This window comes from Passer montanus, unplaced genomic scaffold (assembly GCF_014805655.1).
Source record: "Passer montanus isolate IOZ18808 unplaced genomic scaffold, ASM1480565v1 scaffold32, whole genome shotgun sequence".
NCBI classification, from domain to species: domain Eukaryota; kingdom Metazoa; phylum Chordata; class Aves; order Passeriformes; family Passeridae; genus Passer; species Passer montanus.
The window spans coordinates 61,925-87,810 of NW_024367930.1; the positions used below are offsets into that span (position 1 = coordinate 61,925).

The 25,886-nt window shown below is 40.3% G+C and overlaps 1 protein-coding gene across 2 annotated transcripts in view; it reads right to left on the reverse strand.

Moving 5' to 3' along the window:
• ITGA9 (integrin subunit alpha 9) overlaps positions 1-25,886 on the reverse strand; it is a 245,397-nt gene that overhangs the window by 7,848 nt on the left and 211,663 nt on the right. For both annotated transcript variants that reach the window (XM_039715127.1, XM_039715128.1), the window contains exon 27: positions 16,357-16,476. In XM_039715127.1, the coding sequence (XP_039571061.1) occupies positions 16,357-16,476 (120 nt within the window). The remainder of the gene's footprint in view (positions 1-16,356; positions 16,477-25,886) is intronic.

A 25,886-nucleotide genomic window follows, 5' to 3' on the forward strand; every position in this document is an offset into this window, starting at 1 on the left:
AAAAAGATAAATTGTAAGAGCCTACTACTTTCTTGTTCTGCTCCAGCTGGATTAATCATGGGTACATGGGTACTGCTACTATTTATACGTTATGAAAACGTGGGTGGCTTCTTTTGTATTATCAGTTTTTGTAACAGAACCTATATGTTCTATGCATTAGAAAAGAAAACTGCCAAGAGAAGTACAGTTTCTAGTTTTAAAAACAGATTTTAAATCCTTAAGGTTTTCATCTTCATGCAACCATATCCTTCCTCTTGAAGTTATAATCAAAATTATAGAAAGGCTTTTTTAATTTCCTTGAGACCCAAACAAACAAACCCCAACTATTTCCCATTGATATTTTATATTAAAAATGTCTGATTTTGAACATCTGCTTCAGGAATTGTCTTTAAAAGCTAGTAGGGAGAGTTTTGGTATTTTACTACTTTTTTTTAAAAAATAAAGGATGCTGTCATATAACTTTCTGATAGGGGTAAAAAGTGATCTAAAAACTGTAATAAATATTAATGAAGCATGAAACCCTACATCTAGAGGTGGGAAACCCTACATCTAGAGGTGATTCCACTATGAAGAATTATGTTTATTTGCTGTAAATGATGTGGATACTGTAAAATTATGTAGAGGACTTCAGTGAAAGCAAAAAGAGAAACTGGACCTTAAGGATTTTTTTAAATGTTTTCAGAAGTAGTGGTGAGGGATTAGATACATTTCCCATCCTTCAGAGACAAGGACATTCTTTGTTATGTGACACTGTTCTTTAGTGACATATATTTACATTTAATGTAATAAAATCCCTACCATCACCAGAAAGAGGCTTTTTTTGTAATTGCCATGAAAAAATCACAAGATAGTTATTGTATCACAAAAGACCACATATCCATCTCCTTACAATTAACTAATTTCATTCAAGAAGGACAGCAGTATTCACCATATGGGGAAGGCTGGTAAGTACCTCTGGCAAGCTGGAGAAAACAAGTGAATTAACATACTGTCCTATGTTATAATATTAACATGTATTCTCTTCCCACCCTCAAGAGCTGTTGAAACCAGGAGGAGCATTGTTTCTTCCTTATCTCCTGTTAATGGGCCCATCACATGACTCATAGAGTAATAACAGTCCATTGTGAGATGCTCCGCCCAGGGGGAAGGAGCTAAGCATCCCCACCTGGATATAATCTGGGGTCCTGGAAGAAAACAGCCTTTCTTTCCATTTGATTCTCAGAGAAATGGCTATCTTTTCTATTGGATTTTCAGAGGAAGACTACACCCTTTCTACAGGATCACTGCTCCAACACAACTACATCTGCCACGCCAGGAGGACTGCAGCCACCAATCCAACTGGACTGCTACCAACACCCTGATCAACAGGCTGTCAGGTTGTATTCTGATTTTGTCAGTGGTTTTTCTTTTGTATTATTGCATGTATTTTGGTTTTCTTTTCCCTTTTCCTAATAAATTGTGTTTCTGAATTGGAGCCTCTTTTACTGGTTTTGCTTTCAAACCAGAACATATACAATGATGGGTAATAAGGAGGCAGACAACTGGATCATAGCAGGAGAGTTCATACAACATAGGGTTGAATATATGCAGGCTCTTTCATCACTGGGGCTGAAGTGACACCAGGTCCCTTTTCCATGGCTAATGCAAAGCCATTAAGACAACTGAAAAAACCCATTGAGAAAAGCACTGCTGGTACTCAGTCCTGAATTTCAAGCAAGGAAGGGAAAGATCCTCATCTTTAACAGGAACATTGCTGTAATCTCATTTGTAGAATGGGTGTTTACAGTAGACCAGTGGTTGCTAACACTTGTTGCATAGGCAATGTGTCTCTAATTTTGGTAATTTCTCCCAAATTTTGCTTTCCATATATATAGTCACACACGTATGTGCACACATAGAGTTATATGAATAGAGCAAAGAAATACCCAGCCCCAGAACTGTGACCCCATCAGGGAGTCTGTGACCTCACACATCCCCATCCAAGAAAGGCTCTGATCAGTAAAGCTCTGCCTGGGGAAGGCACTCATGACAAGAAGAGCAACAATAGAGTGCATTTACAGGAGCAAAGAGAGACTCTGTGTCCTGGTTTAGGAGAAATTTAGGACAAAACCTCCAAAAGGGCCCCCCCAGAAAGTAAGTTGACACTCTCCCCCTCCCCCCAACCAGTTCAGGAAGAATTTTCTTGGAGAGAAGTGGAAGAAAACCTGCTCATTCAACAGGCAAAGCACACCCCAGCACAAGAAATTAACAATACTGGATGACAAAATTCATTCACTGCTCTGAAGAGATGACAAATTCAGAAAGTCTCTCCTGGTCACTCTGTTATCAGTCCCTCTGGCACTGGGAAAGGCTGCTGCCCAGAGTAGACCCCAGCAGGCTACAAAGTGCAAGCTCTCAGTCTTTCCCCAAGGCCCAGTCCAGAGAAGGTTTGAACAGTTCCAAGAAAAGGGAAAGAAAAACAGTCCAGGGAAAATCGGACTACCTTAGCTAGCTAAACTAAGTAATTAACTAAAAAGCAAAAGGAGCACTGTGTTCTGCCTTATCCGTGCCCAGACAACAACAATGGAGTTCTGTGTTCCAGCAGACTCTGGGGGGGAGTGCAGCTGACAACAAAACTCCATGCTTCTTCTTATCTCTGCTTTCACTGTCAGAGCCAGTCTTGAAGGCACAGAATACAACATCCAGCATAAACAGAACACACAATTGGGGATACAAGCATCATAAGATCATCCTAGCACACTGTGAAAAGCTGTAGAAAGCTGAAGGGTTATAAGGGAAGAGGAGGCATCATTCACTAAAGATGGAAATGAGAAAAGGACAGATGGGTTAGAATAACTAAATTAAAGGATGTGTGTAAAACCCATGGATGGTTTCAGGTTTTGAATCTAAACCACCTACTTATAGCAGCTCTAATACTTCTTGAAGCACCTCCAGAAAGGACTGATTATTTTTTGTCACTTCAAAACCTGAAACCATCCATAGGTTTTTACGTACATCTTTAATTTAGTTATTCCAGCCCATGTACCCTTTTTTAGCATAACCTTACTGCCATCTACAGTATATGTTGAGAAGAAAGCATGTTTCTGGCAATATTGAATAATACAGCAACATAAAAACTGTTAGTGTGAGATGGGAAATTACACCAATTATTGTGAAGTTATTTCTTGCCACGGGACAGCACTGTCAAGTCCCCTATTCAAACACGGGTATTTAAAGTCTTTAGCGTACACAATTCCCTTTAACTGCCATGCCAGATTAAAATCCCTTAAATCCCAGCTAAATAATATCTAAGAACACTCACATAGAATAGCATTCTTCAAGCACCCACAAAAATTGAAAACTTCAGTAAAAATTATTTCAAACTGTTGAATTATCATCACAGTAATGAATTATCTTGTTGGGGTTTTTTTCTGCTGCTACTTTCTACATATCCAAAGGCTGAATTACTAGATCTTATACTTCTCCAAACTCCAAAAGTATAAGAACTTACCCAACACGTCCTGAAGTATGGGACTGTGGCTATCTCTCTAGCATGTAAATAATAAATATGTTTGAAGAGTGTTGAGACTACAAAATAAAATTTAATTTGAAGTTGAGAAAAAAAAAAGCTGATCAGAGGGCAAGCAATATCTGCTTTTATTTTATTCACTGTTTAGTAAGTTTCTAAAATGTTTTTATCATGGCCAACAAGGTTAATTTTAAAGAGAAATAGCTTGAAACAGGATTGTAGAAGAATGGTTATATTTTACATTTTTAAAAGTTTTTTTCCATTAATGTAAGTAGTTAGGAAACAGAAAAAAAATATAACAGACACATACTGTTATAAAAACAACATTGTGTCTTAATTAAAGCAGTGCTTCAAGACTATAACTGAGTTAGGAATAGAGGTTTGTGAACAACAACATTCAAACAGAATTCAAAACTGTATCAGAAGGTTTTGCCACGTCTTAATTTTTAATTAAGTTTCTCTAGTGTATACTGTGTCTTAAACTGCACACAAGAAGTATTGATTTTTAACAATATTACTCTATTGACAAGGTTACTGAACACAACATGCCAACAAGTAAAAAGAAAAGCCAACATGTAAAAAGAAAAGAGAGAAAAGTAAGTACTAACAATGGGGTAAGAAATAAAACATGAGAGCTACTAAAGAAATGTCCCAGGGAACAAGGCTTTGACAACATACTTTGGGTTCAGTGCCTTAGTCACAAGCTGTCTTTCCGCTGGTACACAATTTCTTTATCTAATATGAGCAGTGTCCAGTCATATCTGATGAACAGTCTGTATTCACATAATTAATCTTTTACTGCCACATTGCTAATCTAGATGGATGTCCCAAGCCATTCACAATCAATTTACACATCTCATCTCTTTTTGGTATGTGCTACTTGGGCACTTCTCCCTTCACATAAACAGTCCCACAGCTAGAAAAATATGCAGCTAATCATGGGTCAAAGCAGGGCCAGGAACCACACCCCATTAAGATGCCACCAGTCGGCAGAGGAACACCCCCAAATTCTGCAAAGCAGTGTTGCTGAGATTAGAAGCATGGAGTATTTCACCATGTAGAGACTGATCACTGGTTATCATGCATCTCATAATGCATCTTTAAATGCATCTCATTTTACTACCACCAAGAAGTCAGGTAAAAACACTTTGCACTTGGGTTTGCATATCCCTGGATGATTCTGGCAAGCCATCAGTTTCAAGAGGATGCAGTGTGTTTCTTCTCACAATTAAAGAATGATTGCCACAGTACAAAGAGGTCGCAAACAGATATTTGTATCAGCTTTTCCACCAAGAACTGTCAAGCTGTCAATCCTGCGTCACCATGTGAGGAAGAGGCATGTTTGGAGAGGAGTGATGTGTCTTGTCTATAGTTAAAGGAGAAAATGTGCATTTCAGAGGAAGGATGATAGTGTAACTAAAGTAAGCTCATGAGCACTCAGGAGGTCTGGCTTAGATTATTTGGTCTCCTTCTGCCTTCCGTCACACAGTGTTTTGCCTGTGCAAGGTGAAAGCCTTAGCTGCCCTCCTGGCTTCCCGAGTAACAGGAGAGTGTCCCCTGCTGCTTGCTGTGGCAGAGCAAGCCAGATGACTCCCAAGTGGATGCTTGGAGGGGCACAGCGACAGGTTAGCCAAACCAGAAGGAAATGGCTATGTCTGGTGTTTATAATAGAGCGTTGCCCATTGTAACACTAAGCCTCAAGACAGAATTCAGACTAGACAAATCACATTTGCTCCATTATTGGCATTTGGACCTGAGAGATGCTAATGACTGCCAATAAATATATATAATGTGTTCTGGTAGTGGGAAATCTTAGAACTTTAGGTACTTATTTACAATTTTTCAGTGTACATGTGCATTCTTTTTCTGGTTTAGAGTCCTGAAAATGGTGGCTATCTTTCGTCTTTTCTGAAACACATTCTGAACTGGAATGGATGTGATGTTCTCAAAGTACCCTGGCATGCACAGCTCTCACTTGGAGGACACTGAGACCACAGAGAACACTCAGTCACAACATTATTGTTGCACATTTGCATAGCTCATTTTATCAAGAAAGATAACAAAGGCATTTTACAAGTACTGGATACATGCCACCATGGAAATACTGCCAATCTTTCTTTTGAGGGTAGTCAGCAAGTATTATATGGCAGCCAGCAAACTCAGTGGTGAAGGCAATGTTCTGGCTACAACAGCAGTATTAACCATTTACTGCTGCAAGAACAAATAAAAGATGACCAAACTTAATCTTTCCGCAACATCCAGTCAGCATTGAAAAAGCACAGCTTTTAGTGGAGTAACCAGCTGTAGACAACCCAAAGTTTGAGGTACTGTTGCAAGACCCTTTTGGTCTCAGCAAGTCAAGGGTCTACAAAAATTTTGTGGTGCTTGCTTTGGTTCAGGAAGAGGAAAAAATAAAACAAGTTTTGATTGTTCTTGAAGAAAATAAGCAGACTTCAAATTATTTACTCAGTTTCTGCCTGGTGAAAACTTCATTATTTGTGCAGACAGCCAACCACTTCCATTGTCCCATTTCCTTCTCAAGGCTTCCTAGGTACTATACAAAATTAATCCATGTTAGGGAGGTAATAAAGGCTTGGTGTTGAATCACAGAAGTTAATTATCACCTGACTGCATTTTTAATATTTGCAACAGGATAATATTGAAAAAACTTATTCGAGGTCTACTGAACTTAGAGTCTCTATCAAAAAGGTAGTACCTGAGGAGCCTGCATGTGAGATAGCAAGTAACAAGTTAAAGCAACTAGATAAATGAGTAACAAAAGCAATAAAATTGAAAAGTTTATCACAAAACCATAGAGAATGCAATGCTTCAAGGACTACAGAAAGAGGAATTTCAGAGAACCCAAAGTCACTTTTTGCAGTTTTTATGGACAGACAGGACAGGTATGGGCTATTAGGTTGCTACAAACAGGGATAGTATTTTTGTGAGTGAGACAACCTCAAAAATTCGAGGAAAAAGATGAGCAGAAACTTCAAAGTAAGTTTGAAAAGATAGTGTTGACATGTATTTAAATAAAGGAGAGATTATAAAGATGAAAAAAAAAAACAAGAAAGAAATTAGAAGAAATATAGACTTCTTAAGTTCCAAAGCAACTGGTTCCATCTACATCTCTGCAGGGAAGATCTTTGTGATCTGTTCTCTTGAGTTACAATGTAAGATGTATACCAAATATACCAAAAGTGTTCTACTATCATTTATATAAACTATTGAAATGGGTGGAACAGTGTTTGTCTTCTCCATGACTTAGCCCTGATAACTCCCTCTGGGGAAGTAGGAGCCACCCCTGGGGGCACCATCTCTGCTAATGGGCCATCAGGGTCTCAGCATGACTCACAGAATCACATCATTCCATTGTGAGACACCCTGGCCTGGGGGAGGAACCAAGTATTCTGGATGTAATCTGAGGCTTGGAATACCACGAAAGGACCACCACCGGACTTCAAGAGGACAGGACCTCTTGATAACCACCACTGGACCTCCAGAGAAGGACCAAACCTTTTCTACCATTGGATCACCATTTCAGCAAGACCACATCCATCACTGCAGCGGTACTGCAGACACCATTTAATTGGACTGCTACCACCACCCTGACCAACAGGGTAGCAGGTCACAGTCTGACTGTCAGTTCAAGACTGTTTCTGTACTACTGCCTTTATTGTAATTGTCCTATTGTAGTTCTGATTTGGAATCTCTCACAGAATATTTGTGTGGAGTTAATTCCTCTGCTGATTGGCTTTCAAACAAGCACAGCTGTGAAATACATAATTCCCACCAGTAGAGCCTTGTAAGTGCTTTCACAGCCAGTTGATCTGACTCCTTGTTTATTTGAACAACAATTATTATTCTTAATTTTTTACTTTACCATAGTACATAATGGTTTATTCTTGGAACAATATGTACAGAAAGGAAGAAGCATGTGAATTTGGAATAAACACAACAACTTTCACCACAGATATGAAATGCCACTCAGTTTCAATAGGTTTCTCTGTCCCCACCTTTTTAAACAACAATTGAAGTCACATAGCTATTACATCCAGATGGGGGTCTTTTTTTCAATTGAAATGTACTCTTACTGGAAAGATTATATATAAATAGAGTGGGGCGAGAAGAGACAAAGATAGAAAGTATATGTATGTACACATATATAAGTATATGGATGTATAGGTGTATATGTACACATGTATTAATGTATACTTTAGTTACAACAACCCCATATATCACTACAGGATGGGGACAGAGTGACTGGAAAGCCACCTGGCAGAAAAGGACCTGGGAGTTCTGGTCAACAGCCATCTGAACATGAGCCAGCAGTGTGCCCAGGTGGCCAAGAAGGCAAATGACGTCCTGAACTGTATCAGCAGTAGTGTGGTCAGCAGGACCAGGGCAGTGATTGTTCCCTTGTACTCAGCACTGGTGAGGCTGAGCCTCAAGTACAGTGTCCAGTTTTGAGCCACTCACTTCAAGAAAGACATTGAGATGCTAGCACAAGTCTTGAGAAGGGACAATGAAACTGATGAAGGGTCTACAGAATAAATCATATAATGAGTAGCTGATGGAGGTAGGTTTTTTCAGCCTGGAAAAAAGAAGGGTCAGGGGAGACCTTACTGATCTGTACTACTACCTGAGAGTAGGCTGTAGCAAGGGGGGAGTCAGCTACTTCTCTCAGGCAACTAGTGACAGGACAAGAGGAAATGGCCTCAAGTTGTGCCAGGGGAGGTGCCAGTTGGACATGAGGAAGAATTCCTTCACTGAAACAGTGGTTAAGCATTGGAATAGGCTGCCCAGGGAAGCAGCAGAGTTACTATCTCTGGTAGTGTTCGAGAAATGACTGGATGTAGCACTTACTGCCATTGGTCTAGTTGACAAGGTGGTGATTGGTCAAAGGTTGGACTCGATCTTGGAGGTCTTTTTCTACCTTGATTTTATGATTATGTATATATCTCATACTATGATTATGTATATATCTCTCTCTGTGTGAGAGAGAGAGAGTGTGTGTGTGTGTATGTATCTATAACAGCCACACTACTCCCCTACACTGAAATCCAAAGAGGTTTCATGCCATAACTGTATTTCCCTATGCACCTCAGGGTGGAAACTGTAGTGGTTTTGGGATTTTTTTGTGGGATTTTTTTTTAAATCAGTTTTATTTCATTGCAGAGCTACTATTCCAGAACCTGGCCACCAGGAAAGGGGGTTGGTGTGATGACTGCTCAGGAAACAGTAGCTAGATACTGCCAAATTAAAGGGAGAGAAAATGGTTTGGGGCTTGTAACATAATACAGAGCAACCACTGGGAAAGATTAGGCACAGAGTTTAGAAGTATTTATTTTTTTTCTTTCACTGGAACATGATGGGCTTTATGTTTTGGCCCATTTAAAAAGACTTAATGTTTAAAGCCCTAAGTAAGAGAAAGCCTCTCCTTCCAAAAAGGGGAAAACTTTTTTGGTTTTACTATATAGATGAATTTTAAGTTAGCTTTAGCCTTGGTTACCTTCAAATATCTTCTGAATGCTGAAACAACAGGTGAGGCAATGGCAACTACTCTGTGTAGGGGAATACAAGTGTTCTTTCAAAGACACACAGTCGTAAGTTTTTCTCCTAAAATCTAAAAAAAGGTCTTCAAATTCTCATTTTAAGACAAAAGGCAAAAATGTACTGTGTAGCACACACTGAAGAGCAGGAGCCCTCTGGCTAGGCAAAAAACCAAACATATGTGGTTGTTAGTCTCCTTGTTCTCCTCTCCACAGTCCTCTCACAAATCCACAAAGAAGAGGTTCTTATTATGGAAGGGACACCCAGAGATCAAGTCTTTGACCCAGGAATCCAGCAAGCAATGCTAGAAACCTTATTTTAGACAAGTCAGAGCTTGGATACCACCGGGACAGGCTCAGCTCAGAGACATGCTTAATGTCAAATAAATAAGTTTTGATAAATGTCAATTTCCTGTTTTAAACATACCACAGAGAAACAAAACAATGTTGCTGCAGTGAATATAAATTAATATAAATCTTTGTTTTGAAGATCACTTCCACAGCTGGCTCCATGGATCACTCAGTTGTCCAAACATCCAGCCTGGTGCTCACTTACACATTCCCTCTTTGACAACATTTTGTTTTTTCAGTGTGCTTAATCTAAAATGATATGGATTAAATAATTCACTTCACAACTCAAGCCAGTTCAAATATAGTAATTTCAATCCAAAACATTGTAAAGCACTACTATCATTAATAGAATATTTATTGTGTTATAATATATCACACTTCAGTTTTGCCTTTACATGGTGTATACCTGGTCTAGATGTGCATAAATACACTATTCCCAAAGGAGACTTTGTCCTGACACATTGCTGCAGTCCTGACACCTGAGGGGAAGCATGTTTGGGACAGCACTCAACAAAATAAACCAGCCATCACTGCCTTTCCCTCCTGAATTGTTGCCAGTGCTCGTAAAACCACAGGCCTATCTAGCTTATGGGTAGCTGGCCTGAAGAAGAGCAACCTCCTGCCCTGCTCCACTTTCCACAAGCATCAGGAGGCCACCATAGGGGTATAGGCCAATCTCTGCATAAAAAAGCAAAATGTATTGCTGTGGGCAACAGTATGAGAGCCCCTCCTGCTCCTCCTGCAAATAGACAACAACAGGTGAGGCACAAGTGTGGAGAGAGAGCTGCGCTGCAGAAAATCTGGCAAGTATGAGAGCATGTCCCCACAGATGCCTGCGCAAAGTTATCCAGAGTAGATGAACAAGATAGAAAAAGCCACAGGCTTAGGCTGTCCAACAAAATAGGCAAAAATGGGGCAATCCTTGCCAGTCTGCCTTATGCTTGGCATCTTGTGGAAGTCAGGGAAAAGCTGCTCAGCCTTTCTGAACCTGTATGCACTTAAACCAGAGAAAGCCCAACATCTACATGAAATATGAAAATAAAAGAAAAGCAAAGCCACTCAAAAACTGATCAAGTTCATGTTAAAAAGCCTTTTGTATGTGTATAAACATGGCTGTGACCTTGCACATGAGTAAGTAAGCTTTTATTTGAAATGAAACAATCAAACATTTAACATCACTTCCATTGACAAGAACCCCCTAAACTGTGCAATTTTAGATCTACAAATAATGAAATATTACCATCTTCATCTTAGTATGATGCACAGTAAACTTACTCTGTTCAAAACCAGAATTTTGTGCTGGAATGCCCCTGAGATCTTACTCCTGCTAATGCTATTAATTCTAGAAGTATGTAATGTGAAATATTTACATGTATTCTAGTATTCTTCTGCAGCTTTAAGGAACTGTTTACTCCATTTGCAAAACATCAGCATGTTTGAGGGTTTGTCCATTGTGTAGTGTCACTTGTGATGTAGTTGTGCACACAGCAAAAGCGTACTTTCCACCTAGAGCTGAGATGTGGGTGCTGCCAGCACACTCTGCACTGCTGCCAGTGTTCAGTTCTGTTACAATGAGTTTGCTCCAGCTCCTGCTCTTTTTTGTGTAACCAGCTGCCTTCCAGCACCACATTTTAGCTCTAATTAATTTCTTAATAAAAATATAATTTATTTTATAATCTAGTCCTGAAACTTGGCTAAATTCTCATTCTTACCAGCAGTTCTAAGATATCCAAAGTGCTATCTAATTAAAATCTGTTCTTTCATTACACATTTAAAAACTAAATTCTAATATAAAATTGGGATTTTTTTTTTTTTACTTCCTCACACACAAAATTTAGGAATGTAGTATCTACTTGGACAATTTGGTCTAAAAAATATTTACAATCAGAGAATTAAGATTCCTCTGTAGGACTGCAACTTTCCTGTGGGAAATAGTAAAGGTAAGATTTTCAGAAAGCTTGAAATGTAGGCCTTAGAAACAAAAAGAGCAGAGAAAATTAGAACTACCTGAAACTACAAAGTCTGAAAGTAGAAAAAGTTACAATGGCATAGTACATTGGTATTACATTGCAAAATTCAGATGATTTTCAAAATAGATTGTTACATTTTTCAGGTATTTTTTCTATTCATATCCAGCCCACAAATTGTTGCAAGCAAAATTGAGTTTTAGAGAAAAACCCATGCTAAATGAAGAACCTTTAAGTACTATAACTCTCCTCTCCTCAAGCTTTTTATGTTTTTAACTTTTTGAACAGCTCTTTTACAGAACCTGATCCACCACTTTTTAGGCATTTTTCACATCACACAGGCGTAACTGAAAGAAAATTCCCTTGTTTTAATTAGAATCCCTGAGACAGGACAAATTGAAGATCCTTTCCAACTAATAACCTGGGGTAAAGGGTATGTTTGCATCTCTACAGGTGCAGGACCAAAGTGGGTTCCGGCAAAGAACGTCAAACTATATCGCGCTCGAGAAAGCACTGATGAGTCCAAGAATGGAGAAACAAGTATGCAGATGTCAGCCAGAGAGACTATGGGTCACACCTGACGTACCAGTGGGACTTGCAAACCTTGATTTTATGTCAGTGATGAGCATGTGAATTGCTGGTTTCATAGAGCTCTTTTGGCAAAAGTGTAGTTTCTATTGTGTTATGTTATAGAACAAAAGAAAGTGAACCCCCTCATTGGACTTTTAAAGGTGAAATTACCCCATTTTTTAACACAGTCAATTAGTCCCCAGGTAACTTTGGGAAGGAACAAAAGCAGAATTTGTGAGTTGAAATATATGGGGAAATCTTTTGCCAAAAAATAGCTCACTAAAGATATAGAGTGAAATTGAGTGTTAAGCGGGTGCTGGCTAGTTTTGCATGCTTCTTGCAGTGCAGATATGCCTGTGGAACAGCCAAAAACAAATGTTTGGGTGACCTTAGCCAAGGCAGGCTCAGACACCATGTCTGTCCAATTCAAATCCAGAAAACTGGGTTTTTCAACCTGTGTAGTCAGTGTGCCAGTAAAAGATTGGCCGAGACCTATATATTATGATCCCTTGACCAAAAAGCATCTTGATAATAAATCAGATGAGGTTGCCAACGGGAGCAATCCTGTGGACATTTGGGACATTTGGGACAAAAAACTTCCTAAAGCAGTTCCTGAGCCCCAAGAATTGGAGATTCTTAGTTCCTTAACAATAGATTTCTGTCTTACGTTTTCAGATACCAATTAGTCAGAGAATGATCCTCCAAAATACAATGTCACTCCCAGTTACCCTGCTTACAGAAACTCTAGTTTTTAGTGTAATTATTCAGATAGCTTGGGTGGACTTTCTGGGGTTGATCAACATCTACGACAATTACAAAAGGATATTGGTATTTTTGTAGAGATAGAGCTTGGCAAGGCATTCCAACACACCTTGAAGGTGTTCCATGCAGTATTGGACAACTTACTGTGCTAGCATCTAGTGCTAATAGAGTCCTTAAGAAAAAACAGAGAGGAAAAAAATTTGCCCATCAATATGAAGAAAATTGTAACAGTGATTTTAGGCCCTGGAAATCTGTGAAAAGAGTTTCAGCGGGTTTTCTTCTACCCTAACTTGCTTCTGCCATGACACTGAAACAGTTAGATTGAGTTGGATGTTGGCTGAGTAAACAAACCAATGCCACATCCATTGCCATCAGTGATATGCTGACAGATGTCAGCAGTGTTAGACATGCTACCCTTCCAAATACAGCAACAATTGATTTTCTTTTACTGACACATAGACGTGGTTGTGAACATTTTGAAGGATTGTGTTGTATGAATTGTCCGACCATTCTAAATCCATCCACAAAAGCATACAAAAGCTGAAAGTTTTAACAGCTTAAATCAAAGAAAACCATAGATCATGGTTAGACAATTTGTTCAAAGGATGGAGTTTTGCACCTTGGTTATGGGAACTTCATAAAATAGGTTTGTATGTGTTGGTTGTTTAAGTGATAAAACTAGTAGTAGTACATTGTATACTTCGGTGTGTATGACAAATGATAGGCAAAACTATCAAAGAAGTTTTTATCACACAAAGAGAGAGATGTAAGAATTACAGAAAGTTCTCAAGATCTTACAGAGATAGTGGATGTAAGTATAGACACAGATGAAAGCTTTGAATTAAGACCTTAGAATAGATGAGACTTATTAGAACAGTAAATAGTAACCATTAGGAGATTTGACTTACATTCTTTGAACAGACCAAATATTTTACAACATTAAAATTACTGTAGTATAAAATAGCAGCACTTCAAGCAAGCAAGAGAGGTGACTCAAACAAGCAAAAAGACATATGTATTGCAGTAGAGCTATGTAATGCAAGGTACTCAATAAGCAACAAAGTTAAGAAGGTTTCTTTTTGGTTGTACTGAAGTGGGGGAAACATGGGAAATACTAAAGGTAAGAAGATTTTCAGAAAGCTTGAAATGTAGGCCTTAGAAACAGAAAGGGCAGAGAAAATTATAACTATCTGCAGCTACAAAGTCTGAAAGTATAAAAAGTTAAAATAGTGTAGCAAGCAAGGAATTAAACAATAGCTTGAGTTTTAGGCTTGGCTAAGATGGACCTTAAGACTGCAGGAAAATATACTAGCAAGATAGTAGAAGGTTTTAAGCTTAATAGTGGTGTATTGCATATTGTTAATAGAAAAGAGACAAGCAAGCATTGCATTAAACACACATGTGTACTTTTAGTAATTGGCTAGAACAATTGTCTATAAGCTTTAAGCAATATGCTATTGGCAAGAAAGTTTTTCAAATATCCTGTAACAAAGAAATCTTTGGCTGTATGCTGGCTGTACGTGAGCTTTTGTCATCTTCCTATTGTCTCAACCATGTAATGAGGCTGATGCTGCAATAAAAGCTCAAAGAACATATCCCAGCAGTCCTGTCCTGTTCATGTCCCCAACATACTTTCCCATGTCAGTTTTATCTCAACTTTAATATTACCATAATTTTAATAAATACAGTAACTGGTGAGTGTGAAATATTACTTACATATATTTCTGTATCAAACGAAGATAAATTAAAATACTGGCTGATAGTAGCAGTTCAGAGTTTTAATCACTTTTTTCTAAAATAAAACCTTAAATTATTGGATCCTTTTGTAATCAGCAAATCTGTGGATGAAGTACTGGAGCTCATCTGGCAAAAACTGCCATCTCTGACTCTGGGCAAGGCACCTCAAATTCCTTTGCCTCAGCACATATGCGTGCAAAACCAGCTGTGTAACCCTAGTAATAGTTATTTGCTGCTGTTGCTTGGCATTTCTCTCAAAGCTTTCATGCAACAAAATGGCAGTTTCTTCACATGTACTGAATGATCCCTATAACATTTAAAGGATCAAGATTAACCCAGGAAGCAAAGAACTGTATTAACTGTAGCAGAGAGCAAGAATTGAAATTGTACAAGTTTTACCTGAAGACTCACAGGGTGATATTTCTCTTATCTTGAACATTTTCAAACAATTTTTTTCATGTATTTTTATGACAGGAAATGAGGAATATGAAATCAGTCATATAGGTATCAGCAGCAGTATATCCTTTATCAAAACTGTATGTCATTGAGACATAAACCGTGGGTCTCTTCCAATCTTAAGTTATTCTACTATCTTAATTGCATGGACTTTTTTTTCCTTTTACTATTTCTGACACAGAAAGCAGAAGTATGTCCCAAATGCCAGAGAAACAGAAGTTATGAGATATTCTAGAATGTGGTCAGACATTGTCTTCCAAAACACCATGCCTAATAAGTATTTTAGAAATCTTCAAAACTGATTATAAAAGTACTTTAAATCTATAACCGATATAAAATTTAGATATCATATCATATAGTATCTTATATTATATATATATATATATATATATATATATATCTTATATTTAATCTATAACCCAACTCTACACACATCATAATTTAAAATAAGAATTGCATGGCCAGTTTTAGGTTTCTAAATCCATTTTATAGCTTCACAACCAGCAGCAGTATGTCCAGCACATTGGGGCTGTGGCTTCCTGTCCCATCACAGTCAGCTAGCAGAGCCTGCAACACACAGGCTACTAAACAGTGCAAGTCAGGCTCCTGGATTTCTGCCATGGGAATCAAAATAATGCTGGACTTGTTCCCATGTGTGCATTTGAGATTTACTTCTCTCAAAGACAGTCCCTGACCTTGATTGTGGTCTTTTAAATTTATGGATTGGTAACAGGGAACTGAAAAATGAAAACACTTGAAGTTCCTTACCCTTCATATTTTCCACACCAGATGGCTGCTGGCAAGTGTTAGCATTAGCCCAGCTTTATACTGAAACAGTGCTTGGGTAAAAGAATGGCACTTTATCAAAAATGATGTGAAGGCTGTCTTTTCACAGGTCCAGATGCTTCTTGCTCTGGTAAGACATTTTACTGATCTGGAACTCTTTGTCTGAGGGATCTGAAAAATATATTGCTGTGTACTCCTCTCCCAAGGGCATCTCTCTCTTAGAAAGTAGCTACCAGCTAGTTTTTGCAATATACACACCCAATCTCTTTGCTGGTCAAGCAAAGTTGATCTGATTTTCGGGAAACTCTGTTGAAATCAGTGAACCTCAGTCATCATAAAAACACAGAAATGCAAAGTATCCAAGTGTAATACAACAGTAGGTTTCTATTTCAGACCTTCCACTGTCCTGAAATGGTTATCAGAGGTTTCAGCTTTTAATAACTAGGCTCTAAAAAACGCCACTTTTTAACTTCTTCTTTATGTCATTAGTCTTTGCATGTCCCTCACAAAAGCTTGTTTATTAAATTGGTTTTGCTGACAAATGACTTCTGTAAGGGAGTAGACAATTATTCCGCTCCTAAAGAAAATGGGTGTTAAATACAAGGATAAATTTAAGCTTTTTTTCCCTGGGATTAGCTTTCGTTTTATGTTGCATCTGTTATCTTACCTTCCATAAGAGCACGGCCAGCAACAGGAAGATGAGAATTCCCACCAACAAACTGATGGCAATGATCCATCCAACAACATACCCACGAGGTTCCAGATTGTGCAAGGCCTCAAAGACCACCTACATAGCAATTAGAAAAAAAACTTTAGAACTGAAAGTTGTATTGTTTTCTCTTGTACTTATTCAACATATTGTATGGTGGCCTCACTGATTGTACTTCATCTGTCAAACAAATAGGGAATGCAGCCTTAATTTAGTGCTTTCCATCAATTTTTCCCCAAAGGATTTAAAGCTTTCAAGTGGATTTTGAGTAGTTGTGTGTTGGATCCAAAGAATATCAGCCTCCTCTCCAGCATAACACTTACCCTGCCAAGCCCCAATATTCATTATGAACTTCAGAAAACTTAGGTTTTCTGAAGTGAATTTCTTCCCATTTGTTATCAGGGAGATGCTGGGGGTGGCTTTCTAGGTAAATAGACAGTGATTAAGAAACAAAAAGAGTAGCCAAGCACTCTGATATACCATTGAAATGGTTTTGGGGAGGGGAACAGGGGTTTGGAGTTTTTAGCTGTGTGGGAGTAGTCATTTTCTGGCTTGGAGCAGAGACAGTCATGTGGGAGTTTTTTCACCTAGGACCTCTCAAGCACAGTGGTTTCAACACTGCCATGGAGCTCTGCCTGCCACCTGCTTGTAAGCCCGTTGTTTGCAAGAGAGAAAGAGTCCTGGCTGCCCCATTGACTGAGACTTCGCCAAATACCAGCACCAAAAGAGACAAGCACAGTCCATGTGGGAGCCTAGGGGAATCATTCCTTTCCATCCCTTCCCCAAAGCCACTGTGTGGGGAGATGCCTGAAGCCAGAGCTTCCCCTGCTGGACCTCTTCTCTGCATGGTAGTGCAACATCATGATAAAGCCCTGCCTTCTTTCCCAGCGTGTACCAACTCCAATTAGTGGTGCCAAAGACAGATCACCATTCACATGTGTGCCTGGTGGAGTAATTTTCCTTTTCTCTTCCCCCTCTCTCACCTGAGCTGCTAGTACCACCACCAGGGAGGTCCCCCTCTTGCATCAGAGTGCCCCCTGAAGCTGCAATGGACGTACTGCAACTTCTCTGCCTCACCCAAGTCACCATCACCCCCTGTTGTGGTTGTAACTGCACCAAAGGGGAAATAGCTTAATGGGTGAGAAAAGTCTATTTTTGGGGTTTTTAAAATTCATAATTGTTTTTACTTGTTCTGTCTTGTTACATACATATTAAAGAACTGTTTTTCCTTTTCCCATATTCTTGCCTCAAAGCCCTGAAATTTTTGAAGTCACAATAATTTGGAGGGAGGGGTCGTTTTTGCATTCCAGGGAGGTTTCCACCTTATATTTGCCTTTTTAAACCAAGACTGCTTGTTAACTAGTTTCCCCCCCAAAAAAAAACTGGACAACTCATACATCACTATTAAATATAAATCATCCCTGCTGTGCTTTACAAGATACATTGTGCGAGAGGCAAGGACACATACAGTTTTTCTGGAAATGCTGGGACCTGTTCTCTTTTCTCTTTTTCTATATGTAGTATGTATGGCAGGGAAATACAGATAACAAAGAGCCTTTGCACCATCAGTCTCAAGAAGATAATGAGTACAAATTACATTATTCATACATACTATGTGAATTTTCAATCTCTTATTTCAATCAAAACTAGTTCCTCAGTAGAAACTCAAGAACATCTCTCCTCAGTGAAGGCTATTTTTGTGTTAAATTTTGCAATATCCAGCAAATGTGGAGAGGTAGCAGGGGAGTTTTTAAAGGTAATTAATTTGCTTTGTCTTGCAAGAAAAAGTAGCTGTTTTTCCTCCCTCCTTCACAAACCACTTTCACTATCTTTGCTTAAAATGCCAAAACCATTTTATAGATGTTATAAATGGGTAATGTGATGGTTGGGTCTTAAAATTAAGAGACAAATATTATGTGTATGTTAAGAGAAATTTTATTGATGCATAGTTATGTTATATTTGTATGTTCTCCCTGTGCACTCGAGGATACTATTGGTTGCCTTGGCCACAAAGGTTCACTACAGGCTCATGGACAGCTTTCTGTCCACCAGGACCCACAGGTCCTTCTCTACAGAGCTGCTTTCCAGCAGTTTGGCCCCCAGCCTGTACTGGTGCATGGGGTTATTTTTCCCCAGGTATATGACTCTGCAGTTGCCTTGGTTGAACTTCAGACCTTTCTTTTCTGCCCATCTCTCGAAACTCTAGAAGTCTTTTTCTTTCACAGCCCTCTGAGGTATCAGCCACTACTGCCAGCTTTGTGCTGTCAGTGAATTTGCTGCCCCTTCCCCCAAGTCACTGATGAACAAGTTAAACAATACTGGGCCTGTCACCAAATAGCATACGTAAGCTTACTACCGAGCCCCAGGATTGAATGACAGGAGCTTCTCCCAGTCAGGTCTCTTATGAAGGAAGCTGCAAGCATTTCACTGGCCAGATCCTGAGGGAGTGTGGAGTTCAGACCAAAGAGAACATACAGACTGAGTATTTCAAAATGCCCTTTATAAGAAAGGGCTTGGAAAAATAAACTTCCTCTGTGCCACACCAACACTGGGGTTGAGTGTCTCTGTCTCCTTGCCCCTCTCCTCCCACATATGAATTAACATGCAGTGAACCCTGGAGTGATAAGAACTCAGCAACACAGAGCAAAAGAGATGTGTGGTGTTTTAGCTGGATTTTGGTCTACAAACAAAAACCTGATTAATAGCCTAGAGCTGGAAATTGGGGTGGGACCCGGATTACAGGGCGTCAGAGTCTGGATCGGTGTTGGAACTGGAGAAATATAGCAGGAAGCTGGAACCATGGCATAGAAGCTGGAACAGTGTAAAAACTGGACTTCCAGTGTGAAATGTGGACAAACTGGTTAGACAATGGCAAAAAACCCCTCGGCAGATAGCAGAAAGTGCTACAAGGGTTTAAAAACCTGTTTTGTGGACTAAAATTGCAATCAAGACCATGGGAGCTTGGATGTTGGGATCAGAAAACTCCATGATGAAGGTACTGAAGGTACTGATTTTCTTCTTGAAAAAAGAGGGATTGTTTCCCCAGGGAGTGGGGGTGTCCTGGCAGATGCCGGCATTGTCCAGGAAGCCAGCTGGACAGATTGCGAAATGCAGCCACGTGGAGAGATGGTGGCCATCATAACCGTGGCAGGCTACATAGCCCTGGCAGCTCTGAAACACCCCTTGCCCACTCTGGACTGTTGTAATCACTATGCAGCCACTTCAGGCCATTATATCACTGGGCAGGCACACCATGCTGCCCTGCTCCGGGGGACCACACTGCAGGGCGTCCGCTCCAAGCCCTCTCAGGACCAGGAAGAACCCCGCAGCCATTGCTCCATGCCACATGGTTGATGGCATCAGCCTTGCACCCTCCTCAGCTGGCCTGGCAGCACCTGCAATCCAGCCAGTGTCACGGGGTGAGCTCTGCCCCTGATCCAGCCTCAAAGGGACACAGCCAAGCCTCTGTGGAGCCTGGCCGCACCTCCAGTGGGAGCAGCTCCACCACCAAATACGTCTCCAAAGAGAGCTGCAGAACTTAGAAGCAGAGCATGGGAAAAGCCTTTGCAAAGGTTGTGCTTGGAAAAAGGCAGTGCAGGGAGACAGGCAGGGGTGTGGTACCGCAGGGACAGAGACGGTCAAGTCTGCCTGAAGAGATGGAGTCGGACACATGGGTTAAATGTCTCACAGCAGCTGAAATCAAGACACACTATCATCCAGCCAAGCGAGAAGCCAGCAGCTGCTTGCAAATGGATGGTAAAGTGACAAACAGACACTGTTTCTTTCCCTATAAAGCATTACAACCATGTTACCTCTTCATAAATCAATGTTTGAATTTCCCAGAAATTCTAATAAACTGAAAACATTTGCAAAGGGTAAAGAGTTCATAATACAGTATTTGTTGATTTTGTTTGCAATTGCTAAAGCTAAAGTGAATAAGTGCATGATCAGTCAAGTGTTATCTTTCTGTCTCAGGCTATTAATAGTGTGCATCAGGGAAGCATTAATGTGTGTATTGTTATGTATTTTTTTAATACTTCTACTAATTATTGTCCCAATATTTCAAGAAAGATGGGTAAGATCCAAGGGATGTCCACTAAGAAATTAATGTTAAAAACTTTTCACTTTGTTTTGTACTGGATATTAATGCAAACTTGTTTCTAAAATGTAGAATGCAGGAAATCTCTCCCAACCAAGTCATTGGCCTAGTCAACCTATGAATCTGGCTGGTAAAGATTCTGTGCAAAAAAGCAAACCCTTTTTCTTTTGAGACAGGCACAGAGGCTTTGTCTGGAAGTGGCCCTCCAAGTTTGTTCATAGTGAAAAAGAGACCTACCAGCAACCCTCTACCTTATTAATGCTGTTAAAAAAATGCATGCTTTATTTCTATTTCTACTTATTATACAAAGGAAAAAGGGAAGAAAAGTTGGGGTGAAGGTACACCACCCCCTTTTTGATTTTTAAGTTGTGTCATGTTCTTACATTTTATAATAAATCATACAACAGCACAATATTCCTAGGTAAATCCAAGGTAAAGGACACTAGACAGCATTCTGAAGTCTCTTCAACAGAACAATGGATCACAAATGACCACCTACCTCATGGACAGTCAATATAAGGACTTGAATTGTTTACAAAGTATTTTCCTGTTTACAAACTGTTTTTCTATTTACAGATTGTTTTTTGGGTGTTGGGTTTTTCAAGGGATAAATGGGTTACAGGGTGTTTTTAATAGTTGGGTTTTTCTATAAGGGTTACATGGGTTAAAGATTGAATGGGTTTTGTTTTTTCTAGCCAGGAGGAGGAGTGGCAGTGGGTAACAGAAAACAAATTACAAATTTTATTAAACAAGGAAGGGTGAGATGGTACTGAATAGCATATATGAGCTTGCTACCAAGCCCCAGGACTGAATGACAGGATCTTCTCCCAGTCAGATCTCTTATGAAGCTGCAAGCATTTCACTGGCCAAATTCCAGGGGAGTATGGTGTTCAGACCAATGAGAACATACAGACTGAGTATTTCAAAATGCCCTTTATAAGGAAGGGCTTGGAAAAACAAATTTCTTCTGTGCACATGAACATCAGGGTTGAGTGTCTCTGTCTCCTTGCCCCTCACCCCACAAACATGACCTAACATGGGCACAGTACTGAACCTTGGAAGACACCACTAGTGACAGGCCTCCAACTAGATGTCGTGCCACTATAATGCTCTGGTATCTGTTGTTCAACCAGTTCTCAATCCACCTCACTAACCATTAATCCAGTCCACACTTTCTGACTTTGCAAATGAGAATATTGTGAGAAGCAGTGTCAAACGCCTTGTTGCAATAGAGGTAGACAGTACATACTGCTCTCTCCTCATCCATCCAAGTGGTTGTCTCATCATAGAAGGCCATCAGGTTGGTCAAGCATGATTTGCCTTTAGTGAATCCATACAACTATTCCTGATCCCCTTCTTGTCATCCATGTGTATAGAGATGGCCTCCAGAATGAGACACTCCATTACCTTTCCCTTTGCAGAGATTGATTACGCTGATTGGCTGGTAGTTCCCCGGGTCCTCCTTGGTCTTTTTGAAGACCAGGGTGATATTTCTCAGGCACCTCTCCTGATCACCCACAACCTTTCAAAGATGACCGCGAGTGGCCTTGCTGTGGTGTCATGATGACAAGACTTGAAAACATAGCAAATAGACATGAACTAAGCTCTACATATTTAGCATTATCCAAACATATTCCCACAAGTATCACAATATTCAAAATAGCTCTCAAACATGGACCAGTTCTTCAACCAAGAAAAAATAATTTTAGCATTTCAGATAATAGCACAAAGCCTTTGTCAGACTTTTAAACATATTTTGCTGAACAGAGAGCTTCTTAAGCAGCAGACTGTCCCTCACACCAGTGTAAGGGAAATACCAAATAGAGATCAAACACAGATCTTCTGCCTTCCTTGTTGTTGGGGTTTAAGGTTCTTTCTCTCAAAGAATTTTTCCCCATATATGTTGCTAGGAGACAATAATGCCCAGGTGCTTAAGAGAGAGAAAAGAAGTGGCTACAAGCTCAGGGGAGGAGTCCAGCTGGCTACTCACTCCTTTTACCTGGGGCTTTCTCTGGGAAGAGCAGAGATACTGAAAGAATTTGGCTGGGAAAGGAAGGGGCTGAGACAGCTGCTAGCTCTCTCTCTCTCTCTCTCTCTCAGCTTCAGAGGAGGACAGTTGAGCTGGAGGGAATTCGCTGTCACCACTGGAGCCTAGCCCAGTCCTGCTTCTTTCTCCATGGGGTGAACCTCTACTCATGAGAGAGGCCTCACTGAACTGTGACCTTATTTACATCCTACCTCACTGAAAAAGGACTTTCACCATCCACTCAGGTGCTTCAGGGGAAACCCCAGGATCCCTGAGCCCCCTCCCCTTCCAAGGGAGCTTCTCTCTCCCAGCCATGTTCAGGAGCCCAGTGGCCACTGCTCAGCCCCCACTGGTTTTTGCCACTGCTCTGAGATTTCTTTGCTATGCTGTAACTCACACCCCTGCCCTGCAGGGACGCTCCGCAGTTCCAGCTACAGCTGCCGAGCTTCTGATCCATCTCATCTACCACTTTGGGACTTTGCTCATCCCTGCCTTCCCAGCATGCTACTCTGAGGTTCCTGCTACAGCTCACTTTGCTATCCAGAGGGGGCAGAGGGATCGGCTGAGTGAGTCTGTAAAGGAAGCCCCCTCTCCGTCCCTTTCTGCCGGCTGTGTCCACCACTACCGTGGTGGGGAGAGGCGGCCGAAACTCGTGCACAGCGCCCCCTGCAGCCTCGGGGGAATCATCGCACCGGCCCTGCCCGGCCAGGAGCCAACAGCGCCCCCGCCGGCTGTGACCGTAACTGCGCCAAAGGGGAAATGGCTTAGAGGGAAGAGACAGTTTATTGCGATTTTTGTTCATGTTTGTTGTTGTCAATATTGTTTTTGATGTTTGCCTTGTTATACATACACACATTAGTAGATACACCTGTTATTCCTTATCTCATATCTTCACCTGAAAGCCCATTAATTTCAAAGTTATAATAATTTGGAAAGAAGGGGTAATATTTTTCATTCCAAGGGAGGCTCCTGCTTTCCTTAGCCAAGACACTTGTATTTCTGAAAAGCTTGGACAGATGATCTGATGTGGTAGTCCATTTTTCACAGATGCTAAGGTTAGCATCCATCTTACAGACACAGCTCTTAAGACTATTTCTTAGATAACAAGACATTAATTTTATTTTCCTTTCTGCCTCTAAAAACCCCAATCTCCTTACATTTTAAGTATTGCCAACTTTACTGAAGAGACCTTTCAAGCAGTCTCTGGTGCCTTCTTTCCACTACTCAGCAAGCAAATGTTAACATACCACAACCTCCAGCACAATAGATCAATATGCACTTAATCCTGCCAAAAGACAGAACCAGAAAAAAAGCTGCAGAGGTGAAATCATATGTAATCTCTATAGCAAGAACTTCACATTTCAGGTCTGAAGCACACTGGCTAAAAGACCCCATCTGTAGCTTTTGCAGTCACAGCTTGAGCTAATAGGGTAGCAGCAGCTTATCTATCTGGTTTCTTCTAGCAGTCTGGAATCAACACACATGCTTTGTAGTTCGAAGAAGAGCAGGGATGTTGTGCATGTTAATGTCCCTAGCCATCTCAAGTCCTCAAAATCTGCCTGCATTAATACACAGGAACTGCAATGAGTTTTGGTGAAGAAAGTACCAACAACAAAAAACCCAAGCCAAACCCAAACTGAATCAGACTCAGCAGTCAGATTATAATGCGTATCTGGACTATCACGAAGAAGGCAATACAGTCAGTGACACGATGACAGGGAAGCAAGCCATCCCTGGGGGGAAGGTTGGAGTCAGAGGGTAATTGGTACAAAAGATAAGTACACCATCTGCCACCTGCTGCTGGACCCACTGGCCATTGCACAGTCTCTAAAAGCTGTTCTTGGGAAAACCTTGAATTCCCTGTCCTTCCCACCCAGCAGCACAGCCTCTACAGGGTGGCTAACAGGTTAGGGAGCACAAGGCAACCTCCAGCTCAGCAGAATTCCCACAGCTCTGACCTATAAAGAAGACAGGAGTGATAAGAGTAACTGATGCCGAAGATAAGGGGCGTGGTGCTGGCAAAATATCCCAAAGAGGGCCAGTAGGGGCAGGTGGTTCACAGAAAACATGTGTAACAGTTACAAAATACAGAGTGGATTAGGTGTGTGTTTTCAGACTGATAAAATGCCAGGGAAAAACTGTGACAAACATCACTGTCTTGACATATGAGGATTTTTAGTTTCATATTTATCATATTCATATTTATATTTATCATAATTTTTTCATATTTTGCACTGTACATGCAGGATTTGAAAGAGGGGAAGCCCAGGAGGCAGTGCAGCTTGCCATTTAGCTTTATGTAGTTCACAACTCTATCAGGTTTTACACAGTGTAACTGCCCTTCTGGAAAATAACTGAGATTTTCCACCCAACCACTGATTTTCTCAATGTCAAACAGATGTACAAGAGCACCTACCAGGTCATCTACCTGTGCCAAACACTTGCTATATCCTGACAGCTATATCTTGGTTAACAAATTATGAAGAAACAGAACTTTTGTTTTTAAGAAATTTTAAAACACCTTATTTCAGTAAAGCATGGAAGCAAGAAGTTAACTGAATAGGAATTTTGAAAGTAATTAAAGTTCATACTCTGTCAAAGCCTTTTCGGAAGAGGCACAGACTCTGCACTGGTACTCAGAAAGAAAAGAAACATACTTCAGCAAAAGTTGATTTAAAATGCAAATTAAAAATTTTTATTTTTGCTCATGTATATCAAATGAATTTTATGCACCTGCCTCATAAGCCACAGAACCATGGGAGGCATGGGCTTATTAAGAAATTCTATTCTATTTCTGTGTTATCACCAAGATTATTTATGTTTTTTCTAACCACATTACATTGCTGGTTGACTTTTCCATTCAAGTACTATTATGCCTGGGGGGAGTTCACCAGTGAAGACACTATTCTCCTTTATGTCTGTACATATATGCATATACATCCTTTTTACATTGTCCTAGGTTACAATATAAAGATGTATTCTATCCCCATCTTCAAGAGCTGTTGAAACCAGGAGGGGCATTGTTTTTCCTTATCTCCTGTTAATGGGCCCACCAATACATTGCTGCATGACTCAGAGATAACTCCCTCTGGGAGCCATTCCAGTTTAATGGGCAATCAAGAACCCACCATGTGAGAATGATATCAGCCCATTGTGAGATGCTCTGCCCAGGGGGGAGGAGCTAAGCATCCCCACTTGGATATAATCTGAGTTTTGGGACAGAACAAGCAGCCCTTGCCCACTGTTTTCCAGAGGACAAGAGCTACCAGATCTTTTGTATGGGATCACCACTTCAACAAGACCATTTCATCTGGACTGCTACCACCACCCTAACCAGCAGGGTGTCCAGTTGTATTCTCTGTC